General features: G+C 57.4%; 1 protein-coding gene across 2 annotated transcripts; it reads right to left on the minus strand.

Annotated features, from left to right (window-relative positions):
• Window positions 1-253: 253 nt before the first annotated feature.
• CBX7 (chromobox 7) lies at window positions 254-17,731 on the minus strand. 2 transcript variants are annotated; one of them, XM_039237427.1, is made up of 6 exons: window positions 17,469-17,731; window positions 15,263-15,306; window positions 7,801-7,866; window positions 3,802-3,868; window positions 834-906; window positions 254-453 (listed from the first exon to the last, which is right to left on the minus strand). In XM_039237427.1, exons 1-6 carry the CDS (start codon window positions 17,535-17,537, stop codon window positions 299-301), a joined length of 474 nt encoding a protein of 157 aa, XP_039093358.1. In that variant the 5' UTR covers window positions 17,538-17,731; the 3' UTR covers window positions 254-298. The 2 variants fall into 2 exon arrangements, with proteins under 2 accessions (XP_039093358.1, XP_039093348.1); XM_039237417.1 differs by having other exon boundaries at window positions 834-1,185.
• Window positions 17,732-19,621: the final 1,890 nt, after the last annotated feature.

Here is a 19,621-nt window from a genome sequence, read left to right on the forward strand (position 1 = left end):
CTAGAGAACACTGGTGGTGGGGGGCTTCCAGGGGCGGGGGGCCCGGGGAGGGCACCCGGACCACTGGAGCCACGCCGGGGCCTCCCCAGCCCCCCAAACAGACCACCGAGCCTTTCTGTAAACATCACACGCAGAGAAAGGGGCGAGGTGGCGGGAAAGTGTCAGGATCTTCCCCCCCTTCTCCTGTTCCATGTATTTTTAAATAAAATAATTACCCCGCCCCCAACCCCTCCCCATCTCTGGAAGTCCCCACCCCAAGCCCCAAAGCAAACAGTTTACGAAGAGTAAAAATGGTGACTCAGAACTTCCCACCGCGGTCCCGGAAGAAACCTTCAGCCGCCTGGGCCTCACGGAAGGTGACGGTGACGGAATTGGCGGTGATATCGGTCACTGTCACTTCGCTCGGGGGGAGCACGGGCGTCCACGGAGGGGGCCCCTCGGCCAGGTCTGCATCTGCGGCAGCCACGGGAGAGAGGCAGAGAGATGGGGGGCAGCGTTGGCAACAGCGCAGGAAAGGTGGGAGCGGGAGGCGGCATGCGGACCCCGCCCGCCCAACACCGGGTCCCCCTCCGCGTCCGCGGCCAGGTGGTGGCCTAGCTCAGGGCTGGACACACGGGAGGACGCCACTACACTTAACCTTCCCTGCCCGGACCGGTTCACCCACAGTGGGGCCACAGGAGGAGCTCTGGGCTGAGCCTGGGCCTCAGCGGGCTGGGCGGCCTCGGGAGGACGCGGCGCCCTCTCTGGGCCTGACGGCCACCGGACGTGAGGCGCAAGGGGACTTCCCAGCTCCGAGGGCTCTGGGACTGGGCCTCGGGGCCTGGCCACCTTACCCTCCTCCTCAGGGGGCTGCTCAGCAGGCTCCCACTCGCTGGCCGCCTGCAGGACGTCCGGGGCTGCTGGCTCCTGCAGGAAGAGCTCCCGTGGATGGCTGTGACTCTCCAGGTCGGGCCCGCGGGGCGGGAACTTCTTGCGTGAGAGCCGCAGGTACTTGTGGGCCTTGCGCGGCTTGCGGAGCGGGAAGGGCAGGGTGGGCACCAAGGGGCCCTTGTCCACCAGCTCGGGCGCCCCTGCCTTGACCACCCCCTCAGGGCTCCCGCTGCCGAGTGGGCGCGTCAGGGAGAAGCAGAGCTTCTCCTTGCCCTTGGCCTTGTGGGAGCTCCGCAGGTCCATGCTGTACAGCCGCTGCGGGGGCAAGCCAGGGCACCGGGGGTCAGCCCTGCCCTCCCCGCCACTGCCGCGCCTTCGCTCATGCTGTTCCTCCCGCCTGGAGCACCCTTCCCTGCGTTCCGTGGCCCAGAGGCGGCCATCGGCCCAACCCCCACCCGGCCCAGAAAGCCAGCCCCGACCAGCCCCAGCCCCAAACCACTCATCTTGGCCCCACAGGGCAGTCTCCTCTCCCCAGGGGGGTTTGTAGGTGCTGCAGGGATGGGGGTGGGAGGGTACATTCCTCTCGTGCACAGCAGAAGCTCCGACAAGAGATACAGATTGAAAATCGACCAAGAAAAGCCAAACCTGGACTCGTGAAGCAGATAAATTAAGTTCTTCATCACAGGAAAGGAATTTTTGCTTACTGAAGGACGCCCAAAGCTGAGGCAGCCAGGCTGCGTAGGAGATGGTGTGAGGTGGAGGCCCTAAGGTTCCCGTGGCAAGTCACCAGGGGTGCACATGGCACTGGGTGCACTGTCACACGGCCACAGGGACAGTGCTCTGCCAGCAGCCTACAGGGTCCCCTCCCTCAGAGACGCAGCAGGGCCCTGTACGGGCCCAGCCCTCTGCAGATGCCTCAACTCACTCTGGTTAAAATGGGGCCAGAGGCCGCCTTCTCCAACCATGTAAGGGCTGGATTTTTGTCCTCCGGGGGTTTGTCTAATTGACTTTGGCAGAAATGTATTAAATCCAAGAAAGATCCTTGGTGCTAAGGTGTTGGGAGGGCCTGGATCAGGCTGGGACAGTACCTTCTGCTGCCACCTGTCAGCGGGGACCAAGAGCCCCCACGGAGAGTGAGGCCCTCGGATGGGGCCTGCCGGTCAAACATCTCCCAGGTGGGGGCAAAGACCACACGCGCAGGCTCCATTCACCAGTCCTGCCCGCTGATGCCCGTCCCTCGGCATGGGGCACGGGTTGCTACGGGACAGGGGGGCCCAGCAGGTGGAGACTGGGACGATACTGCAATGCCCAGAGGGCTTATCCGACGGCAGCTTTATCAAAACTTGCTCCTTCAGCCCGGCCCACGGGCCATCAAGAGCCCAGCGGGAACCTGCAGCTGCCCACAGGCGTCCGGGAGCGCCCGGAGCCAGACCTGGGTTTGAATCCAGCTCTGGGTAAACTACCGGCCTCCCTGAACCTCTGTCTGAGGAAACTGGAGCGGCCAGCCTCTGAGACTGCCCCATCGATGCCCGCCTCAGGGGATTCACGGCCACGCACGCCGTCCCCTGGAACCCTGGGTACCGTGGGGTGGGACCTCCGAGGCTAGGTCAGTAAAGACCCTGCGCTTCTTCCTTCCTTGCTCGCTCTCTCTCGGATCATCCACTCTGGGGGGAGCTAGCAGCCATGCTGTGAGGCCACCCGGGAGCCCTCAGAGAGGTCCACGTGGAAAATACCAGGCCTCCTGTCAACATCCAGTGCTGATGTTCCGGCACATGACTAGCCCCCTCGGAAGCAGATCGTCCAAGCCCCGGTCAAACCTGGCTGACATCGCGACTGGAACCTGAACTATAAGTCACTAAGGACCCACCGAGACTGCATCATATACTGTTTATTGCTCTAAGTTGCTAAGTTCAGGGCTAGCTTACTAGCCAGCGAGAGACTGAATGCAGCTTCCTGGAGGCTGGGTGTGCAGATGAGTGGCACTGAGCACAGAGCTGAGCACGGAGCAGATGCCTGACAGGTAGATGCTACTTTCCTTCCTGGGACCCAATTCACACCAAACCCTGTGGAAAATACCCATCGCATGATGGGAAACCCATCCTGTCTGGGGAAAGCCTCAGGTGACCTCTAATCAAGGGTAGGCAGGAGACTGGATGGGACTCACACCACGTGGGGACCAAGAAGCCTCATTTTTGGCTTCACATCCCTGGGTGAACCTCATTCAGTTAAGGAGAGCAGGTATGCTGACCGTCCCGATTTTCCAGGGAAGAATACACCCAAGCTCAGAGAGGCAAAGAGACTTGCCTCAAATCACATAACCGCATCCCTTCAAACTTCACCCGCTTTCCAAGCAAAGCAGTGATGTCAGCAAGGTGGCCCCAAGACCGGGGTAACCGGGGGTGTCCCAAACTCTAGACTCCCCCCTGCCCCTCGCCTGTGGCAGAGGACGGGAAAAGGAGGCCCCATCGGTTTGTTCTTACTCAAAAATGACACATTTCTAGGGCGTTCCAAGACTACGGCTCCAGAATTCTGGTCTCCTTTTCTTGGATTCTAAAATCCCAGGCTCCCACGTCTCCTCAATTCTAACATGTATGTTTCTGAGGTTCTCAAATATGACGATCTTGTGTTCTGGTGACTGAGCAAGGCGAAGGCTAATTTACAAGACTCTAAGCTTTCAGAAGTCGAGGCTCCCGTCAGCCGTAGATCCATCCTCCACCCTCATACCCATAGCATCTCCTACCCAGGCTGTTTTCCTTCCCCACCTCCCCCCATGGACACGTACCCACTAAGTGCCCACCCCCCAGGGCCCTGGGCAGAGTGAGGGTAAGTGGTTCAGCTCAACCGGCTGGTGCAAATGCATGGGGCGGGGGAGACTGGTGGGAGGAGCATGGGGACCTGCAGGGGGGTGGGCACCAAGGCTGGCGGGGTTACCTGCAGCAGAAGCCGCTTGGGTTTCGGACCTCTCTTCCTATACCCCGACGCTCGGTCTCTCTCCTCCCTGGGGTCCAAAGCAGACGGCAGAAGAAAAGCAAACACTGGTGACATTTAAGGGAAAGTAAAGCATCCGCTCCACCCAGGCCTCTGCTGTCTATGGGGAAAGGGGCACCCACCACAGGCCACCCCCCAATCCTGGGGTCGGGACTCCTCCCTGTCGCTCTCGTCAGACCATAACAGTGGGGTCCCATGTTCAAATCCCATGGCCTCGGTCTTCCCATCTGCAAGAGGGGAGGGCACAGCCCCTGGTCCTAATTGCGGAGGATGGACTCGGGCGTGCATGTCTTTCCTGGGCTCCGGGTCCCGCCAGAGCCCTGCTCCACACGCCACTGGGAACACCGTCCAAAACGAATCGGTCTCCACCCTCAGCAGAGTTGTATAGCAACCTGCCAATCAGATTCGCCTCCAACGTCCCAGGGGAGCTGATGCGACTGGGAACAGTCCTCCTGTGAGTGAAGCCTTGCCCAGACCTTCCCCATTTGGGACCGGCATGAACCTGGTGGAGAGGACAGGCCCCCGCCTGTACCATCTGCTTGGGGACAGGGAGGGAACCTTGCCTGTATGGAGCCCCTGGTGGATGCCGGATTCTCTGCCGGGTGCCCCCCCACCACACCTCACGCACACAAACACGCACACACAACCCGAGGATGCACACAGAGCCACACACAGGACGTCATGACAGAGACTCCAACAGCAGCGCCGGAAGGTGGGGGGGAAGCCTCAAAGCCATGTTCATTCTGCCTAATTCACTGCATTCTACCCCACTTTCTGTCGCTAGCCCCCACTGCAGAGGCCGTGTGGGCTGGAGAGAGAACGCGGGGGCCGGAGTACGCCCCCCCCCTCCCGCCCTGCTGTGTGACCCCGGGGCCGTCCCTCCATCCAGCTCTGCGAAACCTGTTCCGCCACTAGCCCTCCTCAGGGCAGCAGCTGCCCGCCACCTCCAGGGACGCACCTCGAGTAGGCCCCCCCCACTCCTGAACTTGGACTTCCCTGGGGTCCAGGAAGCACTGCGATAGCAGCCCCTTCACTGCCAGGACGGACCCGCCAGCCTTGGAGGGTGAGAACCTTCTCTCGGAAGCTGACGCTGAGCGCCCGGACACCGTGTTCCAGGCCCGGCTCTGCCCTGACCCACGGGAGACTTCGGCCGGCCACTTCCCCTCTGGGCCTCAGGGTTCTCATCTGGGGCAAGGGGGTCCCTTCTCAGCTGGCCACCAGGGCTCTTGGGAAGAACAAGAGAGGTCCCTGGGATGTATCAAACTAGGGGGGAGAACAGCTAAAATAATACAGTGAGGTGGAGGAGGATGGGAAGAAAAGGAGAGAGGAAGAGGAGGAGGAGGAAGTAGACGGGGAAAGGGAAGGGCCTTAGGGGAAAAGAACAGTGATGATGGCGTGTTTGTGACCATCACGTACTGGACATTCTGCACAAGGTACTGCTCTACCTAAGGCCACCCTGTGAGGGAGCCACCATCACTATGCTCATTTTATAGCTGGGGAAACTGAGGCACAAAGAGGTTACGTCACTTGCCCCATGCCAAAATTCTGACAACTTCTGCCACTGAGCTCTGGGCTCCAGGCCTAGAGAGGGTCAAGTCCAGGGTCCAGTCAGGGCCACCGGGGCAGGCAGCCTAGGACACGTGATTCTGGTTTCCAATCTTCAGCGTGCAGGCGTGCGTGTGCGTGCACGTGTGTGTGAAGGGGGAGAGGTCCATTCTATCCAGTCCTTACCACCCAGGGCCTGGTTTCTGCCAGCCTTGGGTCGTGCCCACCAATGTCCAGGGCGTAGGGCCATGGCCACCTAGGAGTCATGCCCTCTCAGGCTCTCCCTGCGGGCGGGACTCCCCAGAAGAGCCCCCTTGCCAGGCTCCCTCTGAGTCTCTTTAAAACCCTGCTAAGCAGGTGTTAAATGGGCATCATCCGTGTTTCACCGAGATGGAGACAGGAGTAGGCTGGAAGTCACACAGCGGGTCTGTAGAAGTCTCCAAGCTCTTCACTGGTTCCTTAACTACGGACTTTCTGACTCATTCAAAATAACACGCAAATCCTGCACCGGGACTCACACGGCACTCCCTGAGCTGTGCCCCCCATTCCCTGAGCTCCCCTATTCCTGCCTCACCCCCGCACCTCACCCAGCTCACACCACTCCGGCCAGCCACACTCACAGCCATGCCTGCCTCCATGCTGTTTCTTCAACACTGGCTCTCACCCCAGGGCCTTTGCACTGATGGTTCTCTATACCTGGGATGTCCTCTAAAATACTTACTGGGTTCATCTGTCACTTATTCCAGGCGTCTGATCACACCCCCACCTAAGCACCCACTGACCCCTGCACCCCTACCTCTCCCCTCTCCCTGCCCGCAACCCTGTCTTTGCAGCAATTATGACCATCTGATATTGCGTACGGCTTTTGATGGCTTTTTATTGCATGTCTCTGCACTGGAGCCCCGTGAAAATAGGGATGTCTGTCAGTTCTGCTCCTTGCTGTGTCCCCAGACCCCTGGGACAGTGTCTGGGGACACAGCGGACCCTCCACGCTTGTTGCACAAATGAACGAATGGCCCTTAGTTCCCATCGAGAAGATAATTCACACACGTGTGTCCACACTTACTGGTCTACAAAGTGCTTTCAGAAACCCTGCTCCCCATGAGAGCCCCGTAGGATTGGCACTATTAACCCCACTTCACAGATGGGGAAGATGAGGCTCCATGAGGGAAAAGGCCTTGCCCACCAACTCACGGCTGGTGAGCAGCAGAGCCAGGATTCTAATCCAGGACTCTGGCACCTGTCCGGCCCTCTCCTCGCTGCAGTCCAGGACATTCCACAGGATTCTCCCAGGCGCCCAGGGCCAGGAAGAAGCTGAGGGACACGGACACCCTGATTTTTAACGGAAAGAACCATGGAAGGTGTTACTTGGGACCGGCATCGGGAAACTTCCGGGGGAGAAGCCGTGGGAAGAGGGCAAGGAGGGCCAGAGGAAGGGCATCTGACTTGGAGTCAGGAGCTCTGGGTGAAGTCCTAGGTGGGCTGCTTCCCAGCCGTGAGGCACATGGACAAGCTCCTCAGCTTCTCAGAGCCTCAGTTTCCCCATCCATCAAATGAGCCTCTCATCCCTCTCAGGAGGCCACCACAAAGGGCCAAATGAAAACGATTTTGTGAAAAGAGCCCGCCCTGCAGGGTCCAGGGAAGAGGCAGCTGGATTTGGGCTGCCTGCTGGCAGGGAGGTCGGTCAAGCTGGAGTTCAGGCAGCAGACGGCGACGGCTGGCCTCAAAGGGCCCCCACATCAGAAGAAACAGCATTTTGCCAAAGGCTCCCCGCTGAGATGCACCCTCATTGCCCCCTCGGGGCGGGGGGGGCTGCTAATTGCTAACCAACCTTCGGAAGCAGAGCAGAGCACTGGCAGGTAAGGGAGACTGAGCCCTAGGGCAGCTCTGCCCAGGGCCGCTGAGCTGGGAGGCGGCCAAGGGGACGGACCGGAACTCAGATGTCCTGGCTCCAGAGCCGTGGTCCTTCCCCTGGCCTTTCTCCAGCTTCACCGGACTCCCCTTCTCTTGGTGAGAGAATCTCTAGGGAGAATCTCTCTCTCATCTGTCCCCAAGGCCATGACTGGGCATTGCTGATACTGTGCCCCTCACACGGGGCAGCTGTGAAAAGCATGGTTATCCTCTTGACGGCAAGTGAAACCCCTACTTTGCGGAAACCAGAGCGAGTGTTATCACGGATGGCCCATTTTACAGCAGAGAGACCGAGGCCTGGGGAGGACAGAGAAGTGGCCAGCGTCACTCAGTGACAGGAATGGGACGCCGGGCCCTCGGCTGCCCTGGACCCGATGCCCACCCCCTACCCTCAGCTGCGGACTAAGCCGGGCTGTCCCCAACAAGCCCCCCACGCCCATGACCCTCGTCCGGAGCCAAGCCAGCGGCAGGCTGAGGCCCCCTTACTTCTCTTCATAGGCCATGACCAGGCGGGGGTCCAGGATGTGCTCTTCCGGCTCCCACGTGCTGTACCTGCAGGGAGATGAGAGGTCAGAAGCCGCCCTGCTCCCCACTGGCACGCACGGAGGTGACAGCTCGTGGAGGGCACTGGGAGGAAGACAGGCTTTTGCATAACTGTCACCTGCTCCCGGGAGCTGTTCCTCGCTGCCCAGGCTGGGACAGGGGGCTCCCGCAAACTAGAAGTGCCCTCATTCTGAGCACTGATCACATCAGCCTCTAAATAACTGTGTCCGACCCCCCAGTTAGACCTCAAGTTCGCCTCAGAAGCACAGGGTACTTCTCCCAGGCTTCCCTTCCTATGACAGGCATGAGCGTGGGGTCAGGAGCGGAGGCTCTAGAGCCAGACCACCTGGGTCCAAAGCCCAGCCCGGCCCTGGCTAGCTATACAACCTTGCAGGATTTCCTCACTATTTCTGTGCCTCCGTTTCCCCAACTATAAAGAAACTCCTGTGCTGCTTAATGCATTCAACTGAGTGCTCTGTGCCTCCTACTTCTGCTGTCCCTAAGCTATCCTTCAGCTCTGACCCCAGGACGGCCCCCTCTGCCTGGGCCGAGCTGTTCCCTCCTTCCTCGGCACACATTCCCACCGAGCCTGGCGCGCAGCAGGAATTTGGTAGAGGTCTAATGACTGAATGGTGCAGCGATGCCACAACAGGTCCCCGTGGTGTCCCCCCCTTCCCCACAGCGGAGAGCATCCCCTGTAGGGACAGATCTGGGAGTGAGGGCTCAGCAGTTCCACAGCCCAAGCCTTCCTTGTTCCCCCCTATACTTACTTAATATCTGCCTTTAAACCAGGTAACTTTTTTAAAAAAGTTTATTTATTCATTATTTTTGAGGTGAGGAGCAGAGAAAGAGAGAAGAAAGAGAATCCGAAGCAAGCTCCACGTTGTCAGCCCATAGCCTGAAGCGGGGCTCAAACTCATGAAGCATGAGATGATGACCTGAGCCAAAATCAAGAGTTGGGTGATTAACTGACTGAGCCACCCAGGTGCCCCTAAAGCAGGTCACTTTTTTTGTTTAATAATTTTATTTTAAAATCAAACTTTAGGGGTGCCTGGCTGGCTCGGTCAGAGGAGCATGCAACTCTTGGTCTTGGGGTTGTGAGTTTGAGCCCCACGTTGGGTGTAGACATTACTTAAAATCATAGACTACGGTACCTGGGTGGCTCAGTCGGTTAAGCATCGGACTTCGGCTCAAGTCATGATCTCACGGCTTGTGGGTTCGAGCCCCACATTGTCATGGCTTGTGCTGACAGCTCAGAGCCTAGAGCCTGGAGCCTGTTTCGGATTCTGGGTCCCTCTCTTGCTCTGCCCCTCCCCCGCTCATGCTCGCTCTCTCTCTCTCTCTCTCTCTCTCTCTAAGAGTAAATAAAACATTAAAAAAAAAAAAAAAAAAAACAGGGGCACCTGGGTGGCTCAGTTGGTTAAGCATCCGACTTTGGCTCAGGTCATGATATCACGGTTTGTGGGTTCGAGCCCCAAGTCGGGCTCTGTGCTGACAGCTAGCTCAGAGCCTGATCAGAGCCTGGAGCCTGCTTCAGGTTCTGTATCTCCCTTTCTCTCTGATCCTCCCCTGCTCACACCATCTCTCTCTCTCAGAAATAAATAAAATAAAAAAAAAACAAACAGACTGAAAAAAAAACCCCAAAACTTTATAATGACTTCCATGTATGGAAAAACCAGAGTATCACTCAACATAAAGAGAGACTAGTGCATAAAAAAAATAAGTTTTAAAACACGTATCTAAATGTGTGTATGTGTACACACACTCATATACAATGCACATACAAACATACGTGTTCGTGTGTGTACACATTCGCATACAAACAACACTCGAGCCACAGACTATGATTCTGACCCAGGCTGCACCCAGATGCGCTGGATAAGAAGGGAGGTGAGAGGCATCAGGGAGGTATTAAGAGGCACAGAAGCCGGGTGGAGCCCCAACCAGCCGAGCTAAGACCTTCATCTTCAACTGTCCTGGGGCACTGACACCTACCAGTAGTCCAATCCAGGTTCTAAGAAGCTACCCAAGGACAGAATCCTTTCCTCCCTCCTTCCACTGACATTTCCGCACACCTACTGTACGTTGGGCCCCATGTCAGGCTCTGTGGACTCAGCAACAAAGGTCCGTGCCCTGAAGACCTTATAGCCCTCACTCAAGTGCCACATGTCCAGCCTGATTGGGCCCAATCACACGTCCCTTGTACATGCTGTGCTTGCCTCCTGAGGGCCAGTCCTTTCATGACCTCCTCCTCATACTTTAGAAGCCAGGCCCTTGTCACTTCCCCTGACATCCTCTCCAAGCTATCCCACTCCCAACCTCCTCCCTGCTGCTCACCACAGCCTGTGCATTTGGCACTGCCAAAATTATTGATGAATCCAGCTGGTATCTTGGCTAGCAGGCTGTAAGCCCTCCCCACGGTGCCCAGCCCAGCCCTGGCCCCTAGGTGCTCTGGGAATGGCCATAGAAACCACTGCAGGGTTTTGCTCACCCTGAAGAAATACTAAAAATGAAACAGGTTTTTTTTTTTTTTTTAATAGTTTGCGTAATGCCCAAAGTGTAAGCAACCAGAGACTGGCAAAGACTCGGAAACTTCCTCTCCCAAAACAAAGATTGAATTTCCTCAACTGTAACTAGAAACAAGAAAAGAGGAATTTTGTGTTCCTCCTTGGTCCTCTGCCTCATCCTCTCTCCTCTGTTAAAATGTCTCTACAGCGTTCTAGTCCCTTCTGTCCTGCCCACTTCCCCACTGCCCTGCCCATTTTGTTGTGGATGTGGGTGCTAGGTGGTTCCTGGCAAGTCCCTAACCTTCTACGGATCTCAGTTTCCTCATCTTAAGAATCACCACCGCCACCATCATGGTAACAGCACGGCTGCCAAGGACTCATCAATTCCTCATAAAACCCCTAAAAGATAGGTTACCCCCACTTAAAGAGGAAGAAACAGGGGCACTGAGGGTAAGCATCTTGCCAAGGTCACTGAGACAGCAAGTGACCAGTCTATGGTTGGAGCTGTTGAATCCTAGCCACCCTCTACCTTTGGGTCTCTCACATGTCACTGCATCTGGCTCCCGGCCAGACTGTGATGTCTTTGGGAGAGGGACAGTGCCTGACTGACCATGTCCTGTGTCGGACAGGGGCCTTGTACACAGTACGTGCACAGAAAGGGGCAGTGGATTCAGGGTGGACTGTTACTGGGCTGGGGCGGCTGGGGTCTGAGGCAATGGGGACAGGCTCAGGCTAGGCAGCAGGAGGCCACGTCCTGGTCCTGCTCGGTGCTGCGGGAAGGGAAAGCGAGGGGGACTGCACTCGCGTCTCACTCTCTCGGACACCCCTGCCCCATAAAGTGGAGGCCATTAGCCTCGCTCCGCAATGTGGCGAGAGAGAGATCACGTCGAGGGCAAACCCACTTTGCCAAGAAGAAATAGGCGCTGGCAGAAGAGCACCCGGCCCGCAGGGCCCACAGCCTAGATAACGCGAAGCTGAGTCTGCGGGTCGCTGGGCGGGGCGAGGCGGGGCGTGCAAGGGGGCGGGCGCGGGTTGGGCGGGAACTGAGCGCTCCGTGGGGGGCGGAGAGCCCCACTTGGCCCCGCCCCGCCCCCTGCCGCGGGGCCGTGCGCGCGCACGCACGGAGGGGCGCGCCCCGGATTACCAGGCCAGCCAATGAGGGACGGGGGCGGGGACGGCACCGAGGTAAACACGGCCACGTGACCGACGGCCCCGCCCCACCGAGCCGGTGTAAACAGGCTAGCGGCCGCCCCGCCTGGGCTCTGCTGCGCAGGCTCCCGCCGTGCAGGGGGCGGGGCTCCCCGAGCCAGGCCCATCCTAGTCCCCACTCCTCCAATTTAAAGCCCCCCAAAATATGAAGCAGCGCGGCGGGCTCGGGTGCGCCTGTCAGTCCGCGGCTGGGGCGTCCATTTGCTCCTGAGCGAAGTGGGACTACTAAGGGTCCCTGTATTGGGGGCTTAATGTGACAATTAGTTGGGCTAAGCCACGTGAAGCACTTAGTTCAGAGTGATACGGAACAAAAGCAAACACGCGTTAATAAATCAGTCCCAAGAAAGTGCAAAAACCCAAAAACCTCCGGGGCCCGAACCCTGGACTCTGCTGCCGCTGCCCAAGCCCTGCGCTGGAAGGAGATGACGCCTCTCCTCTGGCCCTGGCACTGCTACCCTGTTACCAAAACTTTTCTGATCTTGGGCAGCCTTGACAGAGTCCTGTGAGGCCAGGGCTTCATTTCACAGGTGGAGAAATGGAGGCGCAGAGGTCTGAGGGCTTTGCCCTGGGTCACACAGCTTGTAAGTGTACAGAACGAGGGTTCAAAGGCACCCTGGTCTGGCTCCAAAGCCTAAGCACTCCTTACTGAATAGTCAAAAGACCAACGGACAAAAAGATCCTCTGTCACATTTAGTATCACAGGGGGCTAGGTCCCCAAGCTCTGAGGTCAGCCAAACCATAGTTCCAATGGTCCCAGCTGTAGATGACCTTGGCCATGGCTTCCTCCGCTGCGGACCTGTTTCCCCATCTGTAAAATGGGTTGTCATGAGGGAATTAAAAATGGGCCAAGGCCCGACTCAGGCAAGGTTTTACTGACCAGCAGCCTGGTTATTGCTGTACCCACTGACAATTTCATTATCAAAGTCCTCCTTAAAAGATGGAGTAGCATTCACATGTGGTAAAAGGAAGGAAGGGAGGGAGGAATGCATTCCCAGGGGGGAACAGCGGTCCTGGGCAGGCTGAAAGAAGTGGGGTATCTAACAATCCCTGTGGGGCTGAGAGCCGGTACCTGGTAATTTAACACCCCCAGCCCTGTTCCCCCAGCCCCTCCCTGGGCAATATGCAGTACCTTCCAGAACAAACAAGATAGCTCCTCTGCCCCATCTGCTGGGGATGAAAGGCAGTCATTTATCTGCAGTTGGGGAGAGAAAATGGGCAAAGCATGTAATGGCCTAAGAGGGGCCTGGCACAGAGCGAGTGTTTGTTTCAATCATGGTTTCTGTCATTAACATAAGCCTCGTTGGCCAAGGCAAGGAAGGTGCTGCTGAGCAGGAGAATCAGACTCTCCTCCCCAACAAGGCCAGCTCTGCCCCAGCCAAGGCTCCCAGGCCTGCCCAACTACCCACTCCCACCCTCTTTCTCAGCCTCTTCTCCAAGCAAGGGCCCCTGAGAAGGGGAGACTAACACCCCCGTGGAGTACAAAGGAGCCTGGGTTCTCCTGTTCCCCCCCTGACTGAACCTGTTTTCCCCCAAGTGAAATGGGGTGATGTAGCGGGTGGCATGAAGTAGGTACCACACCGCATGCGGCTGGAAGCTATATTCTTGTAATGATTCCCCCCACTTTGAGCCTCAGTTTCCCCACCTGAGGACTGACCTAAATCATTTCTAAGGCTATGCTGAGCTCTTAGGAGGAATGGGGTTTCCCAGATCCCTTTCCTGGCTGCAGGGAGACCTAGAAGCTGAACTAACTTTGTATTAACAGCAAACATTTCCTAAGTGCCTGGTCATCTGAGAAAGCACCAGGTACTTTATCTCCATCATCTAATCCTCCTGACAATGCTGTGACCGAGGCTTCAGTGATTCCAATCTGGAGAGGAGGGAGCAGAGGCCCCAGCATGTTAGGGACCTGGATGGCTGTGAGCCAGACCAGGAACCCAGGACCAACGTGCAGGGGAGCGAGGGATGCCCCAGGTCATCTGGTCAAACGGGGCTCCCAGAACCCCTGTGGGGAGTCACAAAAGGCGGGCATTAGGGCCCACCTGGTGCTCTCAGCGTGTTAAGAAACAAGTGGCATCAGGGCGAGGGGCTCTGGCCAGCAGAAGCCCGAGCACTGCCTTTGGAATGCTAGGTCCTTTTCTGCTGGCTGAAGCTCTGGAAGGCAGACATATCCACTTAGGATTTAAAAAGTGGAAGGAGGAACTCTTCGTTGATAAGAACCTCTGTTTAGAGAAGGAAATCTTTCAAAAGATGGGAGTCTACAGAGGAGGAAAAACAGCCCACAGGCTGCTGACTACCCCCCCAGGGCAATGTCCAGCCCAGAAGCTGGGGGGGGGGGAGCACCCACCCGGGGAGTCCGCGCTTCTGCTGCCCACCCTATGCATCTTCCTTTTCTAGCTCCCCCTCAACTCTTAGTGTCTTCACCCAGGTGTGTCCTGCGAGGAAGAGGGGAGCCCTCTCCAAGTCTGGGGTGTGGGGGAGGGGGCAGCAGGAGTGAACCAGTGCATTGCTGGTTGGCCAGCCACCAACCCCAGTCCTCCAGATACCTGCCCGGTGTCCTGAACACGCAGGCCCAGGCCTTTCACCTCCAAAGTGAAGGAGCCTGGGAGAGGAGAGCAGGGCCTGGCCTTTTGAACGTATTTTGCAGGAAGGGCGGCTCAGGTAACACAGGCTGTATTCCCCTCTGCTCGGTCTCCCCGCTCTCTCCACCCTACCCCCAGGCTCCCAAGATGCTCCTAGAATCCAATACCAGGTCAGCCCTCAACATAAACACGGCAGAAAGTCCCTTGCACAGAAAGCAGAGGCTCTGGGCAAAGGGGGTTTCCAGCAGTCCCTAGCAGGAAGGGCAAGGAGGCAGGGCACCCACAGACCAATGGAGAGGCCCCACGACTTGCTCATTCCCTCCGGCTCCCACCGCCCTGTTCGGAGGTGATTGGTCAGGAAGAAGGTTCCTGATTGGACCCTAGCGGGAGAGGTGGAGCCACTGGGAGAGGTCCTGGACCCAGCAACCTGTCCCCAACTCTGCGATGGAAGAGGCACAAAGGAGACATCTGAAAGTGGTGAGGCCCAGTTCAAGTCCCACCTCTGCCTCCACTTGCTGTGTGACCTAAGGCAAGGTGCTTACCTTCTCTGAACATGTTTTCGCGTCTTTAGAGATCAGCACCATACCTGCTTCACAAGGCTGTACGGAAATCTGCTTGGGAGACTGGAGAATGCTGTCCAAAGGCAACGTGGGCTCCGGCTCTGTCCCCAGCTCTGTGGCACTGAGGACTCATGCCCCACTGGCTAGACTTGTCTTATCCAGTCCCACAAACCCACAAGCAGCTAGTATTTGTTCTGCCTCCACCTGGCCAGTGGCCATCTCTGAAGCCAAGATGCCAGGCCTTCACCTCCCAGGTGCCAGGAAAAGCCAGAAGGAGGGGAGGGGGGGCTCCAATCAGAAGATGCAGCTCAACCCAGAGGGGAGCAGGAGAGAAGAGAAGCTGGGCCCACCTTGGCCCTCATGGCCTTCCAGCCCGTCAGCTGGCAGAGGGAAAACTGAGGCCCAGAGAGGAGGAGGATTTAATCAAGGTCCAATTGCCAATTACTAAAGCAGCTGGAGCTAAAAGCTAGGCAGGAGGAAACACGAGGCAGAGAGAAGGGTGAACAGGTAGGCGCGCGCGCGCACACACACACACACACACGAGCCTTACTTTGGAGGCCATCCTTTCCATTTCACCAGATACTCCACTTTACCCTGGGAAGAAAGAGAAGCAAAAATAGTGAGATGCACGGCAACCCCAACTCACAGGACAGTAAGGCCCAACACCTACTGCGGACGGATGTCCCCTCCCAACACATACACAGCCCAGGGACACCCACCTCCCACCAGATCCCCCCCAGCCCAGAGACACCCAAACTTTGGCTGCCGCATGATCACCCCAGACTGTCCTTCCTCTGAAAGCACAGGAGCGTATCTGGCCCCAAACATTTCAGAAGCTCAGAGCTTGTGTCACACATGGGGAAACGAAGACCAAATGGGACATGAGTTGCCAAAGGTCCAGGGTCCAGAGTCCCAGCGCCGAGACCCTAACTCTTGACTTTTTAGAACAGAAGACTGTCCAGATCCTAGAAAAATTCCTCCCTGGTACGTTTCCCACGGCGCTGGCCCCAGAGTCCCCTCTCCGGGAGAAGCTGCCTCTGGCCCAGAGGCGACACCCTGGTGACTTCAGGACTCTCAACTCAAAAGACCACCGGCGGGACCCCCAAAAAGGCTACCGAAGTCTCCACCTTCAGAAGTGGTGGTCACAAGTCTAGTAGTTAGAAAATAGAGCCTGACCCCTCCCTTCCTCCCTGACAGGGGCCTGGCCTTCCAGTCCAAAGCCATCCGCACCAAAACTTCAAGACCGAGATAGATCACCTCCTCATGGAGGCCCGCCCTGACCAACCTTTCTAATGCCATCTCTCCCACCTTCCAGCTCTCTTCCTGCATAACGCTGGGCCCCACTGGGGGGCATCTGTATTTATTTACTCATTGGTTGCCTGTTTCCTCTGCTAGCGTGTCAGCTCCGTGAGGGAAGGGACATATTTTCTGGGGCTGAGAATGGTGCCTGGTCCATAACAGGCCCTCAGTAAATCTGTTTTGAATGGCGACTGAAGGAATGATGTTCCTCTGGCACTACCATGGGGAAGGAGGGCAACCACTATATCTGCTCAGCTACGGTGAGTGGAAAACACTGGGCTTTGTGGAATAAATTAAAATGGAGGAACCCTTGGAGGAAGGGGGAGGGAGGGGGGAGGGCAGCCCCAAGAGTTCAACCCCCATCAGAGCTGGGCGAAGCAAAAGTCCACCGCCCACCTCAAACTTCACCCTTGGCCCCAGCCGCCAGGGCTGAGTTTTCTCTCTGCAAAGAAGATGAGCCAGCAATCAGTCAACTTGAGCCCCCGCTCTACCTCCATCTCTACCTCGCTGCGTGACCTTGACCAGGTCATTTCCTCTGCTGGGGTCTGAGTCTCTGCCTCTGTCAAATGGCAGGAGGCGGCCTCCAAGACCCCTCCCAGCGCTGCCACTGGAGCCTCCCTAAGGGCTGCCGAGAGGAGATGAAGGTAAAGGATGGTGGTGACTGCCAGAGGGTGAACTTTCCCCAAGGGCTTCCATCCCCAACCTCCGGTCTGAGGCGACCACTCTGCAAACAGGTGCACAGGAAGTACGGATCGCCAGAGTCGAGCCCCAAGGCGCGGGTACCCGAACCCGGTGGAACAGACGCCTCCTGAAATTGCAGGGCGTCTGCTTCGGAGGCGAGGGGAAGGGGGAGGAGCTTAGAGGATGCCCCAGCGCGGTGGGCGGCCTCACGGAGCCCGGCCGGGCGGGGCTCAGAGTTGGGGTGGGGAAGCCAGAGAGGTGTGCGCTGGAAGACCGCGAGAAAGACGGAGGTGGGGGGAGAAGGGATCCGAAAAGGTCGAAGTCCAGAGTTAGTCTTCAGAGGCGGGAGGCTGAAGCTCCGCCCCCAACTTCAAAGGTCTCGGTACCGAGTCCAGAGTCTTTGAGTTCGAGACCCAGCTCCGACGCTTAGCACACCAGGCAAGCCTTTTCCTCAACTTGGGCCTCAATCTCCCCTTATTTAGAATGAGGGGAGGTTGAGGAAGGATGGCGTTCAGGATCCCTACAGTCTGATCCTAATCTCCAGCTCTGGCGGGCTCAGCTGCCCCCAGGATGCTGGGGCGACAACTTTTATTCTACTCGTCCTACAAGGTGGCAGGGGAAACTGAGGCACGGACTGGGGAGACGAGCCCAGCAGCACGGAGCTGCCTGGGCCCCCCCGCCCCACTTTCCCCCTCGCCGCCAGCGTGGAGGGGACGGTGCTGGGGACAACGGGGGACCCCACAGGGGTCCTGGGAGCCGCCCCCAGGCAGCCTCACCTTCCGCACGCGCTTCTTCCGGATGCTCTCCACCGCGAACACCTGCTCGCCGATGGCTGACAGCTCCATGCGGGGCGGCGGGCGAGCGGGCCCGGGGCCGGGCCGGGCCGGGCCGGGGGCGGAGCTGCGGGGCCGCGGCTGAGGCGCGCGATGCTCGGGCCGGCGGGGACCCCGTCACCCTCGCCCGGGCGCGCACGCGCACGCGCACGCGCACGCGCGCACACCCCCTCGCGCTCCCTCACGCCGCCGACGTTCCATTTTTGAACCTGCGCAACGTTTTCCTCTGCGCGAGCGAGCGAGCGAGCGCGCGAGGAGGAGGCGGGGCGGGGGCTCGGCTCGCGCCCAGCAGGTCACGCCCCTCCCTCCCCGGCCTCCCTCGCCCGCGGCCCCGCCCCCTCCTGGCCCCGCCCCCCACGGAGCCCCGCCCCACCCGCCGCGGCGCCGGGGGCCGCGAGTTGCAATTCTGCGGCGACGGCCCGCGGGACTTATTTGGCGCCGGTGTTGCTTGGCGCTGGGGCGGAACGAGATCTTAATACCGAGACGCGTTTCTTAAAATGCTCCCGGCGACCCTGAGAGGCCGGAAGCCACACGCCCGGGTTGGGCAGCTGTGAAGCGGGCAGACCGCGGAGGCCATGTGGCCCACCTCCTACGCGGGGCGGGGGCGCGCACCCCAGAGCTGCGGGAGGGCGGGGCCAGCCGAGATTTCCTTCTGAGGACCCAGGCCTCTAGATCCGGGCTCCGGAGCGGCGTGGTTTGGCCAGTCTTGAGCGGGCGCCTGCATGTTGGTCACTCCGTCCGCCGTCCGTCCGTCCGTCCGTCCGTGGGCGGCTGTGCGGAGGGCCCCGGCAAGGCAATAATTCCCGGCAGGTGTGGCCGGGGCGATGGAATGTGCACACCGGGACCGGTTTTGCTGCCACGCACTTGGCGCTGGGCATATAGTAGTCGTTCCACTGTTTGTGGAATGAATGGATCTCGAGGTCCCAGCCTCACCCACCCCAACCCCCTTCCGTTTTCGGTCCGGCGCCACCATTCATACCCGCCCGGAAGCGCGCCCCTCCGGCTCCCACCGCCTACCTGCATCGATCTCAAGTCCTCCCTTTCTGCCCTCTCCCCTTCACACCCCTCGTCCTTTGCTCTGTGCTGCACATCTTTCCGAGCCCGTGTCCACACAGTGCCAGAGAGCGCTTTCTAAAGTGCAGATGTGACTGGGTCACCCTAGTGCTTAAAAACCTCCGATAGCTCTTTATTCCGTCAGAATAAAGTCCAAAAGACTCCGTCTGGAGCACAAAGAAAGAGATGATAGATTTACACTTGGGTTTGGTTTTGTTTTGTTTTGTTTTGTTTTGTTTTCATCAGAAGCAACCGAAGCCAGCCAGAAAGCGCTGGAATCATTTATCTAATGTCCCAGGAAGAAATAACCATCATCTTAGAATTATATACCCAGTGAAAATTTATTTCAAGAATTATGTGCCCAGTGAAAATATCTTTCCAGGAGGCGGTGAAATAATAATATTTACAAATACTAAGACTAAACCTTTACCTCTAGCGTACCCTCCCTAAAGGAAATTCCAACGGAAGGACTTCAGACGGGAGGAAGATGATCACAGACAGAGGTCTGATGCAATAGGGAATAAAGAACAATGAAGGACATTGATAATATAAAACAATAACAATGTCGTTTGGATAAAAATAGAATTAAAACACACAAGAACAATAGCGTGTAACTTGGATGATTGGAGTTAAAGGGTTCTAAGATCCTTTAATTATTCAGGAGGACAATGGAGATATGAAATCCACTTAGACTTGTTGTTAAGAAGGTAACTTGTCATTACCAGGGTAAACTAGAAGAATGGAACTGCAGTTTATAATATTCATCCCAGGAAAATAAAAAGAAAATCAACCCACTGAATCCTAAACCAAGTGAGAATGGAGAGAAAAATAAATACAAGACAGGTGGACAAATAGATGGCAGGTATAAATTCAAATGTGCTATAATTCAATAAGTGCAAGTGGACTAGATATTTTGTAGATAAAATACAAAGACTATCAGACTGGATAAAAATCCTACTACATGCAATTTGGAGAAGGCACTCCAAGGGGACACTTCCCAAAACATAAGGGTATTGAAAGGATGAAAGCAAATGCTTGGGAAA

Source organism: Hyaena hyaena, unplaced genomic scaffold (assembly GCF_003009895.1).
Source record: "Hyaena hyaena isolate Hyena2069 unplaced genomic scaffold, ASM300989v1 scaffold_4, whole genome shotgun sequence".
Classification (NCBI taxonomy): Eukaryota; Metazoa; Chordata; class Mammalia; order Carnivora; family Hyaenidae; genus Hyaena; species Hyaena hyaena.